This window comes from Brienomyrus brachyistius, chromosome 17 (genome assembly GCF_023856365.1).
Source record: "Brienomyrus brachyistius isolate T26 chromosome 17, BBRACH_0.4, whole genome shotgun sequence".
Taxonomy (NCBI): domain Eukaryota; kingdom Metazoa; phylum Chordata; class Actinopteri; order Osteoglossiformes; family Mormyridae; genus Brienomyrus; species Brienomyrus brachyistius.
In genome coordinates this window covers 6,428,599-6,444,019 of record NC_064549.1, presented here as the reverse complement: position 1 = coordinate 6,444,019, position 15,421 = coordinate 6,428,599, and the positions used below count along the sequence as shown (strand labels likewise).

Here is a 15,421-nt window from a genome sequence, read left to right as displayed (position 1 = left end):
CTGACCGTATAGACCAAGAGGCTGCCGAGGCTGTCCCTAATCCCCCAGAGCTGTCGAAGACAATGCTGCTTGCTTGACCTTCGCTCCCGATGGCTTATGGGCATTTTTATTTGCATGGCAAGGCACTGCACTGCTGATTCAACTGACTGTCAGCTGCTGGTTTCAGGTATATTCAGTAGGAAAAGTCCCTGCTGTCCAGCGTGGGTCACCCCGCTTTCTGACACTTGCACCTACCCTGACCACTTTGATTATATATTTGAGCCGCTGCTGTACTGTTTTCCGGCACGGGATGCAAACCGACAGACGCGAGGTCCTTTCCATTTCCTTTAAGCCGCAAGCTTTCTCCTCGCCCCCTTGCATGTGGCTGTTTGATCTGTCACACACAGCAGTAAGAGAGTGCAGCCGCTGCCTCATGTCTGGCCGCTTTAATGGCTGGATCAGGGAGCGTCTAAAAAGATTCGGTCTCCGGAGAGTGGGGAAGCACTCTCCCATGGGGCACCGTGTGGAATCGCTGGGCATGTGCTGACGCCACAACCCTGTAAACACGGATCATGGCTGCTGATGCAAGCGTGATGTAAACAAAAAAAAAACAGGGGGACCAAATCATATGGTTTATGCCTGAGTGCATGCCTCTTTCTGTTTGTGCAGCCTCTGTCAGCCTCTGTCCATGCAGCCTGTGTTAACATCTCCCTGTGCAGCCTGTGTCAGTCTCAGTCCTCGCAGCCTATGTCAACATCTCTCCGTGCAGCCGGTGTCACCCTCTGTCCATGTAGCTTCTATCTGTGCAGCCTGTGTCAGCCTTTGTCTGTGCAGCCTGTTTCAGTCTCTGTCGTCACAGCCTGTCACTCTCTGTCCACACAGCTTCTGTTAGCCACTGTCTTTGCAGCTTCTGTCAACCTCTGTCCGCACAGCCTGTGTCAACCTCTGTCCACGCAGCCTGTGTCAGCCTCTGTTTTCGCAACCTGTGTCAGCCTCTGTCCTCGCAGCCTGTGTCAGCCTCTGTCTACTCAACCTCTGTCCACGTAGCCTGTGTCAGCCTCTGTCCTCGCAGCCTGTGTCAGCCTCTGTCTACTCAACCTCTGTCCACGCAGCCTCTGTCGGTCTCTGTCCACGCAGCCTGTGTCAGCCTCTGTCCGCGCAGCCTGTGGAGGTGGAGAGCATCATCTCTCAATTACAGCATGCCAGTGCTCATATCTTTAAATATATATTTATGGAGGTAACCCTCCAACTGCTGTCTCAGTCCGATTAGATCCTGGAAGGCGCTTGTGGTTCAGGCCGGCGGTGATCAATCCTAATTTACCGAGGAAATTAGATTTATGTATAAAAGATGCAGGGAGCTGACCTGGGAGCTGGGAGGAATCTCCCCCGCTGCGCCGTCACTCTGGAGAGGAGCGAAAGGGCCGACAGGTTCGTTTATAAGCCCTGCGGCCCTGGCGGGACCCTCTGCCTGGCCCCCAATCCCCACTTTCCTGATTGATTGCGGGTCGCCTGAAAGGCAGCCTCAGTGCCTGTCTGTCCATTCGTTTGCGTGATGTCTTCCCTCAAGCCGAGGGACTCCTGCCAGGAGATTGCATGCATGTATCTGCACTGATCTGGGCACGGTGGGTCAAAAAAAACAAACACACCTTCACTTCAACAGGAAGTAAACTCATCTGAGTCAAAACCTTATTGAGATTATAGCGCAGCCTTTTGTGGGAATCCTTTCAAAATGCGAATAGGTAGACGAATTCGGGCGGGCAGCGAGTCGTCCAGGAAGCAGTTTCATTTCCGTCTTCATGATGGAACAGCGGAGCGCCGTGTCATGCCTGGGGATTCGCGGGGGTGGTACTGACACGAGCTCATGGCCGGGGGACGGTTCTGCTCAGCTTTGCTAACTCCCCTCCCCCCCCCACTGCCTCTGAACCTTCTGCCTCTGAAAGGCCTATTATGTTGACTGGAGTGTCTTTGACCTGTGGGGGCCCAGGGTAACTTTGGGGTTTTGGTTGCAGGTTGGTCTTTTTACTGTGTGTTTCATAGTATGGGCAGATGGCCTCGTCCATCTCGCTGGCCTCTTCCTGGCAAATAAAAGTTCAGGCTGAGAAATATGTGCTCTCTGCCTGATAGGCTGTCTGGACACAGGTTGGTTATGTGATGTGGCCCCTTTTTTAACCCATTACTGTCTGTACGCACATCGTGTAGCATCGTATGACTGAATAGGGCAGCTATAAACCCGCAGAGCATATGAAACGTTTCCCAAGCAGGAATGAGTGATACTGACATACAGTTAAGAATAACTAACCTGGAAATTATAATAAATGACAAATTTGGTACATTGTCATTTATTTTTAAAAAATGCACTTTTAGTGTAGTGTCTGCCAACTGCCAGTGTTTCTTCTGAGATGTCTTGATGTTTATTTTCAGACAAGGCACCGGTTATCCAAGCCTGGCTCTCCAGCGTGATTCATCAGTCTTGCCAGGGCTACTTCCAGCGCTAGTGTGGTAAAGGATTCCTGAAGCAAACAGATAACAATTAAAGATCATCAGAGCCTGTCCTCCTCCCTGGAATACCCTCAACCTCAGTTCGGTCCCGTGGACTCTCTCCTCGTTAATGTCATCGTTAATGAGAATCCTGCTCGAGCTGACAGTCTGGCGAGAGCGCAGAGCCGTCATGGTGACGCCGGGCTGCCCGCGCTGTGCGTTTGAACCGCTGTTGTGTCTGCCCAGAAGGATGCTAGGGTCAAAACCCTGCAGGGATGCAACCATTTTGTCTACTTTCAGCTGCGTTTGCCCAGAACAGAATTTGATGCTCTTTCCTAAAAGTCTAGAATCGTGGTTTGGAGTATTTCAGTCGCATCTTTTCATACTCGATTCATTTTTATTTTGGAATAAAATAATTAATGCTCCTCCCTTCTGCAAAATTTCTGTTTGGTGAAATAATTAGCAGAGTTCTGCTTTTTCCGGTTATGTGCTTACAAGCATCCAGGCGTTTCCGTAAATGTGTCGCCCTCAGCTATGGTTGGTTTAGATACATACTGTACTCTGGATGTTTATACAGCGGCTCTGAAACTGTTAATTGCCCTCAGCGTCATCTGGCTATAAAAAAGAATTTTGGATAATTGTGTTTTTATTTTGCATGTCAAGAGAATTCTGTTATTTATTCTGTCTAATCCAAGGTGCTCTCGTTTCCCATGAAACAGCTGTTTACACCAGAACTCCTGGTCCTTGGGTTTTGATCCTGCAGTATCTGAATGCTGTTAGTTTATTTCAGATTATTCCTCAGCTCAGGATCTGTTTTTGTCATTTTTTTTAAAGGGGCAGCTTTGATTTGCTGCATTCATGAGCAGAATCTTTTTTTAAGATGCACCGGAGCATGAAGCCTTTGTTCTGCCACAGCGAAGTGTCGCTTTTAACTAATGTTGTTGGAATGTCAGAATTTGGCATTGAAAGTGGGACGTCTTCAAGGATGGTGTTGCGCGGTCACTGGGGTCACGCTCACCACATTGGCGCAGCTAAATAAACCGCCGGCTAACAAGGACAGCAGGAAGGCGACAGGGCACTGGGTGGCATCCCTGCATGATTTACAAGAGTCTGTGTAATCTGCGGGGTCTTCATTAGCACCGGGAAGCACCCTGATGAAACTGTCTGAAAACGATTGCATATGCGACGCACGCCGCTCGTTAAAAACACATGATGCCACAGGGCTAACGAACAAACAGACCCGGGCTGGGGAATCGGCGGGCGGAGACGACGGCGGCATGGTGGACGGAACGGCAGCCGCAGCTCTTTCGGGTTCTGACTGGACTAGTGGGGCCTGCAAACGGAGTCCGGTCAAGTAAAAAGAAAAAAAGCTTCTTATCTCAGGCGTGTGGAAGTACAGAGTGAAACGAAAATATGTTCCTGTTGAAGCCTTGGTGCAGCACTGATGACAGGACAGACAGTGCAATGCTAAAGACTTATTTACATAGTGCAAACAATTCCTGTATAACAATATTTCCCAACTTGGTCCTTGGGGGTCCTCAGACAGCCCAGGTTTTTGCTCCCTCTTAGCTCCTGGTAAAAACGTGGACGGTCTGTGGATCTCCCTGAGGACCGGATTGGGAAACACTGCTGTACAATTATCAGTAATTTAAGGGAAGGGGAGACAGGGGCAGAGACAAACTCCTACCTGCATTTACTACCTGACACAAACGTAACAAACACCCCACATTTAGACAAATGATAAACATACACTGGGAAATTAGTGCATGGAAGTGGATGTCTCTGCTTAAAGTGGCAGTGCTGTCTCTGCTTGAAGAGGCTGTGCTGTCTCTGCTTAAAGGGACGGTGCTGTCTGCTTGTAGGGATGGTGCTGTCTCTGTTTTGGGGGGCAGTACTGTCTCTGCTTAAAGGGGCTGTGCTGTCTCTGCTTAAAGGGACGGTGCTGTCTGCTTGTAGGGATGGTGCTGTCTCTGTTTTGGGGGGCAGTACTGTCTCTGCTTAAAGGGACGGTGCTGTCTCTGCTTGAAGGGGCTGTGCTGTCTCTGCTTAAAGGGACGGTGCTACCTACTTGTAGGGATGGTGCTGTCTCTGTTTTGGGGGGCAGTACTGTCTCTGCTTAAAGGGGCTGTGCTGTCTCTGCTTAAAGGGACGGTGCTGTCTGCTTGTAGGGATGGTGCTGTCTCTGTTTTGGGGGGCAGTACTGTCTCTGCTTAAAGGGGCTGTGCTGTCTCTGCTTAAAGGGACGGTGCTGTCTGCTTGTAGGGATGGTGCTGTCTCTGTTTTGGGGGGCAGTACTGTCTCTGCTTAAAGGGGCTGTGCTGTCTCTGCTTAAAGGGACGGTGCTGTCTGCTTGTAGGGATGGTGCTGTCTATTTCGGGGGGCAGTACTGTCTCTGCTTAAAGGGGCGGTGCTGTCTCTGCTTAAAGGGACGGTGCTACAGATGTAAACAATATTTTGCAGTAATTTTGCAGATGTGGGCAGTACGAGCCTGACAGCCTGTGAGAAAGTGGAGTGTTTATCAGAGGGGGCCCTGCGTCGGTTTTGGGGGAGGGGGTAATCCTTCCCAGCAGAGCAGGTAGTGTCGGAAGTGAGTGACACTGCTCCAGACCACACAGCCGCTGCCGCCGGCGGGGTTACTGCCGCTTGATTACTCCTTAGCCGGTATTAGGGCCGGTTTGATCAGAGTCCGCCGTTTAAATCGCACGCGGCTTTGGCGGCGGGGTAATGACGCCGGAAGACGGCCTGATAGGGGTGTGTGGGGCCGCTCCCCGTCTGCTGGGGGCTTATGTGGGGGGAAACGTCTCCTCCAGCCCAGAGTATTTCTGAGGCATTAGAGCAATTTAATATAAATAATATAAGATTATAATATGAATATGGAGGTGGTGTGTGGCTCAGCGGGTTAGGCCTCTGTGTTTATGATCAGCAGGTTGTTGGTTTGAATCCTGTCCTAAACAGAATAATCCTGTGAGGGTTGGGTACTTGAGTGAGGCCCTTAGCTTTCTGAAATGGTCCAGGGGCCCCACAGAAGCAACTGACCCTGCGCTCACACCCTAGGCTTCGCTCTCATATGTGTGTGTGTGTATATATATAAATATATATATATATATATATATATATATATATATTTTTTTTTTTAATGCACACACACACACACACACACACACTCACCGTGAACGCCGACCTAAGGTAACTTGTCCGCGCTGGGAGATGAGTCACGCCGCACGTCTCTCAGCGGAAACAAAGGGTAACACTCCAGTCTCAGACTCGCATTCGCTGTGATGGCATCGTTTGTTGGTGATAGTGCTTTTTGTTTTTGAAAATACTGTATTCGGTAATACTGTACATCATTTTGGTAAACTGAAAAGTTCACTTTGCTCACTGAAAAGGTACACAATAATTGTGTACATTTTATTTTTACTTTACACATTGTTTGGATGCATTTATTTTCTTACTTTACAAATTACTGTTCTGATAAATGTGCTGAGATGTGTTTAGTATATGCTCTTCCTGTTTTATCCTGTTCATTTTGTGTTTAAATGCTAAAAAAACATATTTAAGTGTAATTTTTTGGGGGCCGGGAACCAATTTATTGCTTTTTCATTATTTCTTATGTGGAAAATTTGATCAGAACTCGAGTTCTGAACGGAGTTTGAGTTCTGAGGTACCACTGTGTGTGTTTTTGTGTGTATATATATATATATGTATGTATGTATGTGTGTGTGTATATGTATAAATGTGTGTGTGTGTGTGTGTGTGTGTAAGTAAGTTACAAATACATTTACATTGTTGGGACTAAATGACCCCACAATGTGATTACAAACCTGTTATTTTGACTTTGTGGGGACCATTTTTCAGTTCAATTTCATAAAAATCTGTGACTGCAATCAAAAAACTAAAAATGCCAAAAAATGCAATGTCTTATATTTTATTTGGTTACTGGGCTGGGTTAGGGGTTCATAGAAATAGTGAGTGTGTGTGTGTAAAAATGTGTGTATTTGTCTGAAAGGTGAGCATGATGTGATATTCCAATGTACCTGGACCTGGACACAAACCAGCCGGGGTGATGGAGGAGGATGCCTGTGACCCATTGCCGCCTTTTCTTCTGTTCTCTTTATCTGCAGCTCGGCTTCTAAGAGCCGCATTTAAAGCATGTTCCGGTATGTCCTTTATAAACCCGGATAGGGCCAGCTGTTCATGCCCCCCTCCCCTTCAGAGGCTGGGCAGACGGGCCATTCAGACAGCAGCCATTTGGCATCACCCTTTAGAGAAAACACCTTTCTTCTGGCCTCGCGGTCTGTCCTGGGGGGCAGGGAGTGATTTCGTTAAGGGGCGAGCGACTTTCAGTGGTGCTCAAAGATCCGTGCGGACACCATTCCGGCCAGTCGGGATTCCTTTATGTCCGTGTGTCTCAGATCCTTTGTGGGTCTCTGGGAGGGGGCAGGGGGGCGTGTCTGAGGAGGGCGGTACCCGGCAGCTCCAGCGAGCTGTGCCCGGGATTCAAGACAGGACCCCCCCCCTGCCGAGAACAGAGCTCTGCCGGCCTTTGTTCTGATGAAAAACTCATTCACCTTTAATTTGTGAAGTTTGCCGCTCCCCATATCCGGAGGCCGTCCGACTCCTGGAAAAAGGCGCCGTCGGCTGTGGGAAGGAGCCTTTGAGGGGAACGCAAAGAAAACGCAGAATTAAAGGGGAGCCGGCAGAGCAATGAGCAGAAGAGAATCACATCCCGGCTCTCTGGTGCCACAGCAGGCAGGATTTCTTCCCAATCCCACGACACGTTTTCCCAGGTGGAGAACTTCTCTGGATGCGGGGGCGTGATGAAGAGTTGCCGCAATCCCCAGAAGGTCTAGGCCTCCCCCTCCCCCGCCCAGAAATCGGCTCCATGTTACGCACCTCTGTCCTGTGCAGGAGCTTTTTCTGAACGTGTGAGGAAGCCACTTCTGACGTGGGATTTTGCTTGCTTAGTAGATTCTACCTGAAGCTGTGGACCCAGGAATTTTTTGGGGGAATACCTTATCTTTTGGGGGGCTTCCTCCAACGTGGTCCTGGAACGGTATATCCTGCTCTTCATATCTTCCTTTCAGAGCCAGGGGGGATGATCATCTGTGGAGCACAACCAGGTCCTGTATCCCGGGGATCTGCTCTGTGCCGGCATCTGATATGAGTCTTTAACTCTGCCATGGCAGCTCCAGTCAGCTTATCCCTGAGTTGCTTGTTTATTTTCAGTTCGTGTCCATGGAGAATGTTTTCCGCTGAGTGTACATGTACAGGTTGTCTGTCAGCTCTGCTGTCAGCTCATACTGGTTCTTTTACCGGCAGAGTGACTCCAGCCACCTTTGGGTTTTGTGTCTCTGGCGGTCAGCTTAATCCCCCACCGGTCCCAGAGGTACCATACTGGTGGAGCTGGCTTGTCCACGTCAGTCATTCTGCTAAATCTTTTGCTAATTGGTGAGTTAACACCCGTGCCACTGCTGCAGCGAGACGCGAGGGGAACCATCTGTCTCCAGCGCCTTGGATCAGTTCCGTAAAGTGGATCTCGGCGTATCCGGCTTGCGGGCCGGGGTGTTGGCTCTGCGGTGAATGTATGCGGCGGATGAACACCCCAGGCAAAGGGCAAAAGTACGAGGGCATAGTCGCAGGAAGCCGATGTAGGGCAGGACAAAACTGGGGAGGAGTCTCTGTGTTGAAATAGCTCCTTCCCTCAACAGCCACATGGTGGCGCTGAGCACAATTCGTTGATTTGCACTGAACTGGACCAAAGCGATTTACATATACATGGCTCCTTTCAGCCTGCTCTGGGAACCCTGTTCTTCAGAAATGGGCCGAGCTGCAGAGAACCAGTTCCATCCCCTACTGAGCCCCCCCCCACAGGGGCCCGTACAGTCTGTATCAAGTAAGCTAGGACCCCCAACAGGAACTCGAGCACTGTGACCTTTGTGGAGGGGAACTGTGTTGAGTGATCTCTATGGTGTGAGCTGTGTGGGGTGAGCTGTGTGGAGTGATCTCTATGGTATGAGCTGTGTGGGACGAGCTCTATGGTGTGTGCTGTCTGAGGTGAGCTGTGTGGGGTGAGCTCTATGGTGTGTGCTCTCTGGAGTGAGCTGTCTGGGGTGAGCTCTATGGTTTGTGCTGTGTGGGGTGAGCGGTGTGGAGTGATCTCTATGGTATGAGCTGTGTGGGATGAGCTCTATGGTGTGTGCTGTCTGAGGTGAGCTGTGTGGAGTGATCTCTATGGTGTGAGCTGTGTGGGGTGAGCTCTATGGTGTGTGCTGTGTGGGGTGAGCTGTGTGAAGTGGTCTCTATGTTGTGTGCTGTTTGGGGTGAGCTGTGTGGAGTGATCTCTATGGTGTGAGCTGTGTGGGGGTGAGCTCTCTGGTGTGTGGGGTGAGCTGTGTGGAGTGATCTCTATGGTGTGAGCTGTGTGGTGTGAGCTCTATGGTGTGTGCTGTTTGGGGTGAGCTGTGTGGAGTGATCTCTATGGTGTGAGCTGTGTGGTGTGAGCTCTATGGTGTGTGCTGTCTGAGGTGAGCTGTGTGGAGTGATCTCTATGGTGTGAGCTGTGTGGGGTGAGCTCTATGGTGTGTGCTGTGTGGGGTGAGCTGTGTGAAGTGGTCTCTATGTTGTGTGCTGTTTGGGGTGAGCTGTGTGGAGTGATCTCTATGGTGTGAGCTGTGTGGGGGTGAGCTCTCTGGTGTGTGGGGTGAGCTGTGTGGAGTGATCTCTATGGTGTGAGCTGTGTGGTGTGAGCTCTATGGTGTGTGCTGTTTGGGGTGAGCTGTGTGGAGTGATCTCTATGGTGTGAGCTGTGTGGGGGTGAGCTCTCTGGTGTGTGGGGTGAGCTGTGTGGAGTGATCTCTATGGTGTGAGCTGTGTGGAGTGATCTCTATGGTGTGAGCTTTGTGCAGTTTGTGTGTGGGGTGACCTGTGTGTGGTTTGCTGTGTGGGTGAGTTTTATGATGGGGTGATCTCTGTTTGCTCCGGTCTTTGACATTTATCCCAGTAATCAGCCTATAGCTGAACTGACTGCAAATCCCAAACTGAAGAAGGTAATTAATTTATCAGCACATTCTCTCTGATTCAATAGTCCCAGTTATTTTTTACTGGCTGCTGACAGCATATTACTTACATCACATGTTCGATTGTACAGGAGCGCCGGTGCAGAAATGATCAATGCCGAAGCGCCGCATATCTCCCTGTGACCTGCGATGTCTGTTTACATATTCTGCACTTTTAATAAACGGGAGCCAGGATTTGTGACTGAGTGGCGGGATTCATGCCGCGGTATCCAGAAGGTGTCACTGGGGTGGGAGTGTCACACCCTCCCAGCACTGCGTGTCACCTCACATCAGAATCTTGGTGCTTAACGATCCTGTGAATCTTCAGGAATAACCTGCTCCTGCTCAGGATCCTGATTTCAGGGGCACATCATTACTTCAGACCCCAGGAGGAAGAGAACCTTGGCAGGCAATGAACAGATAGCATGATCCCAAAGAAGAGAAGCACTTTGGCTTTTCACATCCGACGTTCTGCGGTGCCTCCGCACGCGATTATCCGTGCGCCGGGCCTGTCGCCCGTTTCTTTGCTGAAAACCTCGTCTGCAGTCCCCTCCGAGTCCCATGGCCCCTAGGGTGCAGCTCGTGGCGGGCTTGTCATTTAGAGCTGTTTGCAGTGTCTCTCTCACCAACTGCATTTTTTTAATGAAATACAATGCGGGTAAATCTTGGAGGGCTCTCCGATCAGACTAGCGAGGGACCCTGGGCAAGAGGTAGGGCAAGGTGGCGTGGAAGTGATCGGCCTCGATTCAGCTCAGGAGAAAGGCTCCTTTTGACGACGGCGAGCGTTCCCCCCTTTTGGGGTCCGCAAGTCATTAATCACTAGCATCTTTTCAGCCGTCAGCACCAACAAAGGATGACCCCGACGCCAACAAAGCCTTCAGCGATAATGAAGACCTTGTTTCGATACAAAGGAGCCAGATATACTTTTCAGAAGCCTGGCGAATTATACAGTATTATAAAACAAATTAATCTGAGGAAGGAGACGAAAGGATGGTAGCTAAGCGCCCCTTCATTCTGGAAACTTCCTATTCAGCTTCATTCAGTCTAGATATTACAATGAGGGTCAGTCTGTCTCTACTCCCAGAAATGTCGACCCATCTGCGTCGTTTACTCCTGGTAAGTTCAGCACTGCTGAAAGGATGTTGAAAGCCTGTTTTTTTTTTTTTTTTTTTTTTTTGAGAACGGCTTGTGATTTTTTTTCCTCCCCTTCTGAATGAAATGCCCGGGTGCCAGTCCAGGGTCCACTCCAGCCAATCCGGGCCCCCCATCCACAAGCCTCTGAGTCACATGTCACAGGCTTTTCCAAAGCCTGGGGTTTGAACTGCATCCCACGGAAACGCACTCGAGTCTGGAGAAAGACTCTCGTGTTTGTGAGCCTTGTCGAAAATGGGACCCCCCCCCGACCCACCCACCCACCCACCCCCTAAGCCTGCCTGAGGGTGTCCAAACAGTGGTCCAGCAGGCAGGCTGTATCTCCTGCTTCGGTGTCAACGGTACACAAGGAAACAGAGGAGCGGAACTCATTAGTATCCAGTTACACATGCATTTAAAGTCATTAGTGCAGTGGGGCGGGGGGAGGGGGCAGGGGAAGGTTGATTGTCGTTACAATAAGCTGGAGATTAAACTGGAAATGAGCCCTTTTCATTCGGCATTCGCCAGGTGTGATTAGACTTTGAGAACTGGCTGCATTTCTCTCTGGGTATGAGATGCTAAAGTGGATGGAAAATGGAAGGATTTGCAGCTGCGTACAAGACGGCGGCTCCTGCACACCCCCGGCGGCCAGGGCTGCAGTGAATCGCGCTAATCATCGGCCGTTACTGGGTTTTTAAACACGGGCATGATGGGAGGGTCACATGGTGCGGACTTCTCCCAAAGACCTTTGTGTGATTAATGGGGCATTTGCAGAACGCTTAAAGCTGAACAGGTTAATTTAGGTCTGGGTTATAATAATGATTCATACCACGGGCACCTGGCTGAAGTTTTAATGCGAAAGTTATTTCAGGATAGCAGCCGGTGGTGAATCATGAAATGATTAAAACGTGTCTGTAATTGAATAGCCAAAAATGTCTTCTTTATTTCACGGAAAAACGCCATCTATATTAGGTAAGACGGTGTAATCGCTGTTTGTGTCATGTTGTCCTGCTTTGTTAGGAATCCTCACCCCTGCTGCCCTTAAAAGGGCACTTAGCACCATGCAAATTCACGTTTGGATGGTTTAATTGGGGGCGGGACCACAGCCTAGTGTCATTCCTTGTCTGGCAAGACAAACTTGTGTGTGACCTTATACTGGAGGTTGCGGGATTAATCCTGATTGATCCTCGCATTTCCCAGATCCTTCCCGCTGAATATCTGCCTCTTTAACTGGGAATTAAGTAGGAGGAGAAATTATCGTTTGAAAATCACATTCAGATCCACTGTGTAACCGAGTGCGTAACATTATTACTGGACCAGATTCCGCATCCTTGCACATCCAGGGGAAAACGGGACCACGTGTGGTGGATTTTCAGTCAGGCTCGATACATATGCATCCCGTCCACTCGAGGCTTTCCATATGTGTGACAGGAAATTCCTTGTCTCCCCAGCTTGTCCGTCATTTTATCTTGCTGTACATTTCATTTAAAAAACGCGGCCAAGTGTAAATCGCCCGTGACACAGTGAGGCCTTGCCAACGCCTCTTCTGTAGCAGCAGAGCTCTTAAGCTCTCTGGAAGGTCTCGTCTGAACGGAGAGCCAGTGAAGGACAGTGGTTCTCTTTTGGATTCCCAGTCTTGATCTTCTTTGATCGACCCCCCTGTCCTTTCAGAATGGTTATTTTTATTCATGAGGGCTTAGTTCCAGACTCTCCCGCTTGGCTCTTGCCAGGCCATCTTCCCTCACGCTTTCTGGCTTATTTTGAGGTGTTATGTTGACTTGAGATGCATCTGCGTAGGATTGCTGGCTTCCTGTCCGTCACGTGACGGAGAGGAATGATCAGACATAAGTATAAGATATGGACGGCGTGAGCTGAATTTCTCTGTGCAATTAGCGGTGGCATGCATGTCATGCAGGGGGAAGGTTTCTGCGAGTGAGTATCTAGCTCAGGCTGAGTACGGATATCTCTGTGAGTGAGTATCCAGCACAGGCTGAGTACGTATATCTCTGTGTGTGAGTATCCAGCACAGTCTGCGTACGGATATCTCTGCGAGTGAGTATCCAGTACAGTCCGAGTACGGATATCTCTGCGAGTGAGTATCCAGTACAGGCCGAGTACGGATATCTCTGCGAGTGAGTATCCAGCTCAGGCTGAGTACGGATATCTCTTCGAGTGACTATCCAGTACAGGCTGAGTATGCATATCTCTGCGAGTGAGTATCTAGCTCAGGCTCAGTACGGATATCTCTGCGAGTGAGTATCTAGCTCAGGCTCAGTACGGATATCTCTGCGAGTGACTATCCAGTACAGGCTGAGTATGGATATCTCTGCGAGTGAGTATCCAGCTCAGGCTGAATATGAATATCTCTGCGAGTGAGTATCCAGCTCAGGGTGAGTACGGATATCTCTGCGAGTGAGTATCCAGTACAGGCCGAGTATGGATATCTCTGCGAGTGAGTATCCAGCTCAGGCTGAATATGAATATCTCTGCGAGTGAGTATCCAGCTCAGGCTGAGTACGGATATCTCTGCGAGTGAGTATCCAGTACAGGCCGAGTATGGATATCTCTGCGAGTGAGTATCCAGTACAGGCTGAGTACGGATATCTCTGAAGGGAACAGACAGGGTCAGCTGTACAATGGCTTCTCCCATTTAAATGGCCACATTCATAGATTGTTGAACAAACAGCAAAGAGGCATGTGCTTGTTTAGTCCCAAGAAGGCTGGATCCTGACTGCCTGCCATAATTCTCTCTCTCCTAGACTCAGACTGGTTGCTGTGACTCCCTCTTTCCTACACCCAGACTGGTTGCTGTGATTCCCTCTCTTCTAGACTCTGGTTGCTGTGACTCCCTCTCTCTTAGACTCTGGCTGCTGTGATTTTTTTTCTCTCATAGGCTCAAACTGGTCTCTGTGACTCCCTCTCTCCTAGACTGTGACTGGTTCCTGTAATTCCCTCTCTTCTAGACTTGCTGGGACTGATTCGCCAACCTTGGACGCTGAAGCGTGTGACGAGGAAACGATGGACCCAAACGAGCACAAACTCTTCCGCTCCCTGACGGCGCGCCGGGACCAGGAGCGCCGCTACGGTGACCCCCCGACCGATGGCGAGGGCTGCAGGCCGCAGCCCAAGTCCTATAGCTCCAGCGAGACGCTGAAGGCCTTTGACCAAGATGCCAGGCTGGCCTACGGGGGCCTCGTCAAAGACCTGGTGCACCGGGAGGCAGACGAATTCAGGAGACAGGGTGAGGCCCTTCGCTCTCCTTCTCGTTTAAGCGATATGGTGCCGGGACAATGAGAGCAAATGTCATTGTGGGTTATTATCCCCATCACTGTGGTTTTCAGTGTTATGACCTTTAACAAGCATGGAGGAGGGAGCGGAATCATTAACGTCCATCAGACACAGGTTCGATTCAGACTCCCCTGGCGAGAGGGTCTCCATTACCGCCCCCATTGCCTGTAGATCATGCTGTCCAGCCCACGAGAAAACAAACACGGAACTTTCCGGAAAAGTGGTACTAAAGGCTCTGCAGTTCCAAAGATGGGGCTTTAGGCCGCAGAATTTAATTAGCAGTAAATAAGAGGAACACAGTGTTTTTGCGGGAGTTAAATCCTGTTTAGACATTTAGTGCGGCTGAAGCCGAGCTTTATAAATCCACGGGGGGTGGTGAATGAGAGTTAGAGGGCGGGGACAGTGACGTCCATCAGCACCGGGATGGTCTGCGCCGGCGTGGACAGGGAAGGCAGGGCGAACAGAGCCCGGTGCCGCTGAAGCAGTCCAGTCCATCGAGGAGTTTTCTGGAAATATCAGGAAAATCAGGAAGTTATCCCCTGATTTCATACCTTAGAGGATGGAGCTTAAGGCAAATTTATCCGCTATCCATCTGTATATACCGTTAAAAACGGTTCACGGTGAGTATCCTTGCTGGTATTTGCGAAAGTATTCACCCTGTGTGAATTGTGAAGATGGTCCTCCTGCCACGTCTGAGAGTGAGCTAAGCTAGACACGCGGGCGGCCATGTCACTGCCTCAGCGGTGCATGTCTTCATCCTCCCTGCTCACTGAGGCGTTGCACACACCCTGCGCCACCCGGGCTGTTACCCATTACGTCTGAGCGGCCTCCCTGACCGCCGGTACCGTCGCGGAGAAGGATCTCCGTAAACGTGACCGCACCGGTCGTATGCCGTTCGCGATTTCGCACGTTGTTGGCGCCTGTTGCTTCAGTGGCCGGGTTTCACGGAACAGCTGTGCCATGAGAATTAGCATGGGGGGGGGGGGGGGCGTCCCGGTCTCTCTCTCTTTCGCTAGGGTACGGACCACGCGGAATGATGGAGGTCCAGCAGGTTATAAAACGTCTGCTGGCTCTGCGTTGAGAGCTCCTCTGCTCATCCCTCCCTTTGGCTGTTTCCCATGGTTACCCGGAGCATTCGCCGGGAATCATGGGCTGTCAGGCTGGGCAGGGGGTGGGGGAAGGGGGCCATTTCACCATACACACATCCTTCACGCTGTCACACACGGAGGCGGGAGGAGCCACCTGCACCACGTTCATGATCCTGCTCCCCTGGGGGTCTAGCCCCTGCCCCCCACCCCCACACCAATCTGAGACACTCCCTGGTCATACACATTTCAGTGCTTTCAGGCAAAATTCAGCATCTTTTTAGGGAGGGGGCAGCATACTCCCCTACATGAGCCCCAGGATCACTAGGCCTACAGCTTGATCAGGAACCAAGGTAAGGTTATATGTAAATACTGGTGCCAAAGACAGGGGGCGCTAGAGAGTAG

At 50.4% G+C, this 15,421-nt stretch overlaps 1 protein-coding gene across 7 annotated transcripts in view; it reads left to right on the top strand.

Annotated features, from left to right (window-relative positions):
- Nucleotides 1-15,421, top strand: part of tenm4 (teneurin transmembrane protein 4) — a 135,682-nt gene that overhangs the window by 29,311 nt on the left and 90,950 nt on the right. For all 7 annotated transcript variants that reach the window (XM_048982009.1, XM_048982008.1, XM_048982007.1 and 4 more), the window contains exon 2: nucleotides 13,607-13,884. In XM_048982009.1, the coding sequence (XP_048837966.1) occupies nucleotides 13,662-13,884 (223 nt within the window). In that variant the 5' untranslated portion in view covers nucleotides 13,607-13,661. The remainder of the gene's footprint in view (nucleotides 1-13,606; nucleotides 13,885-15,421) is intronic.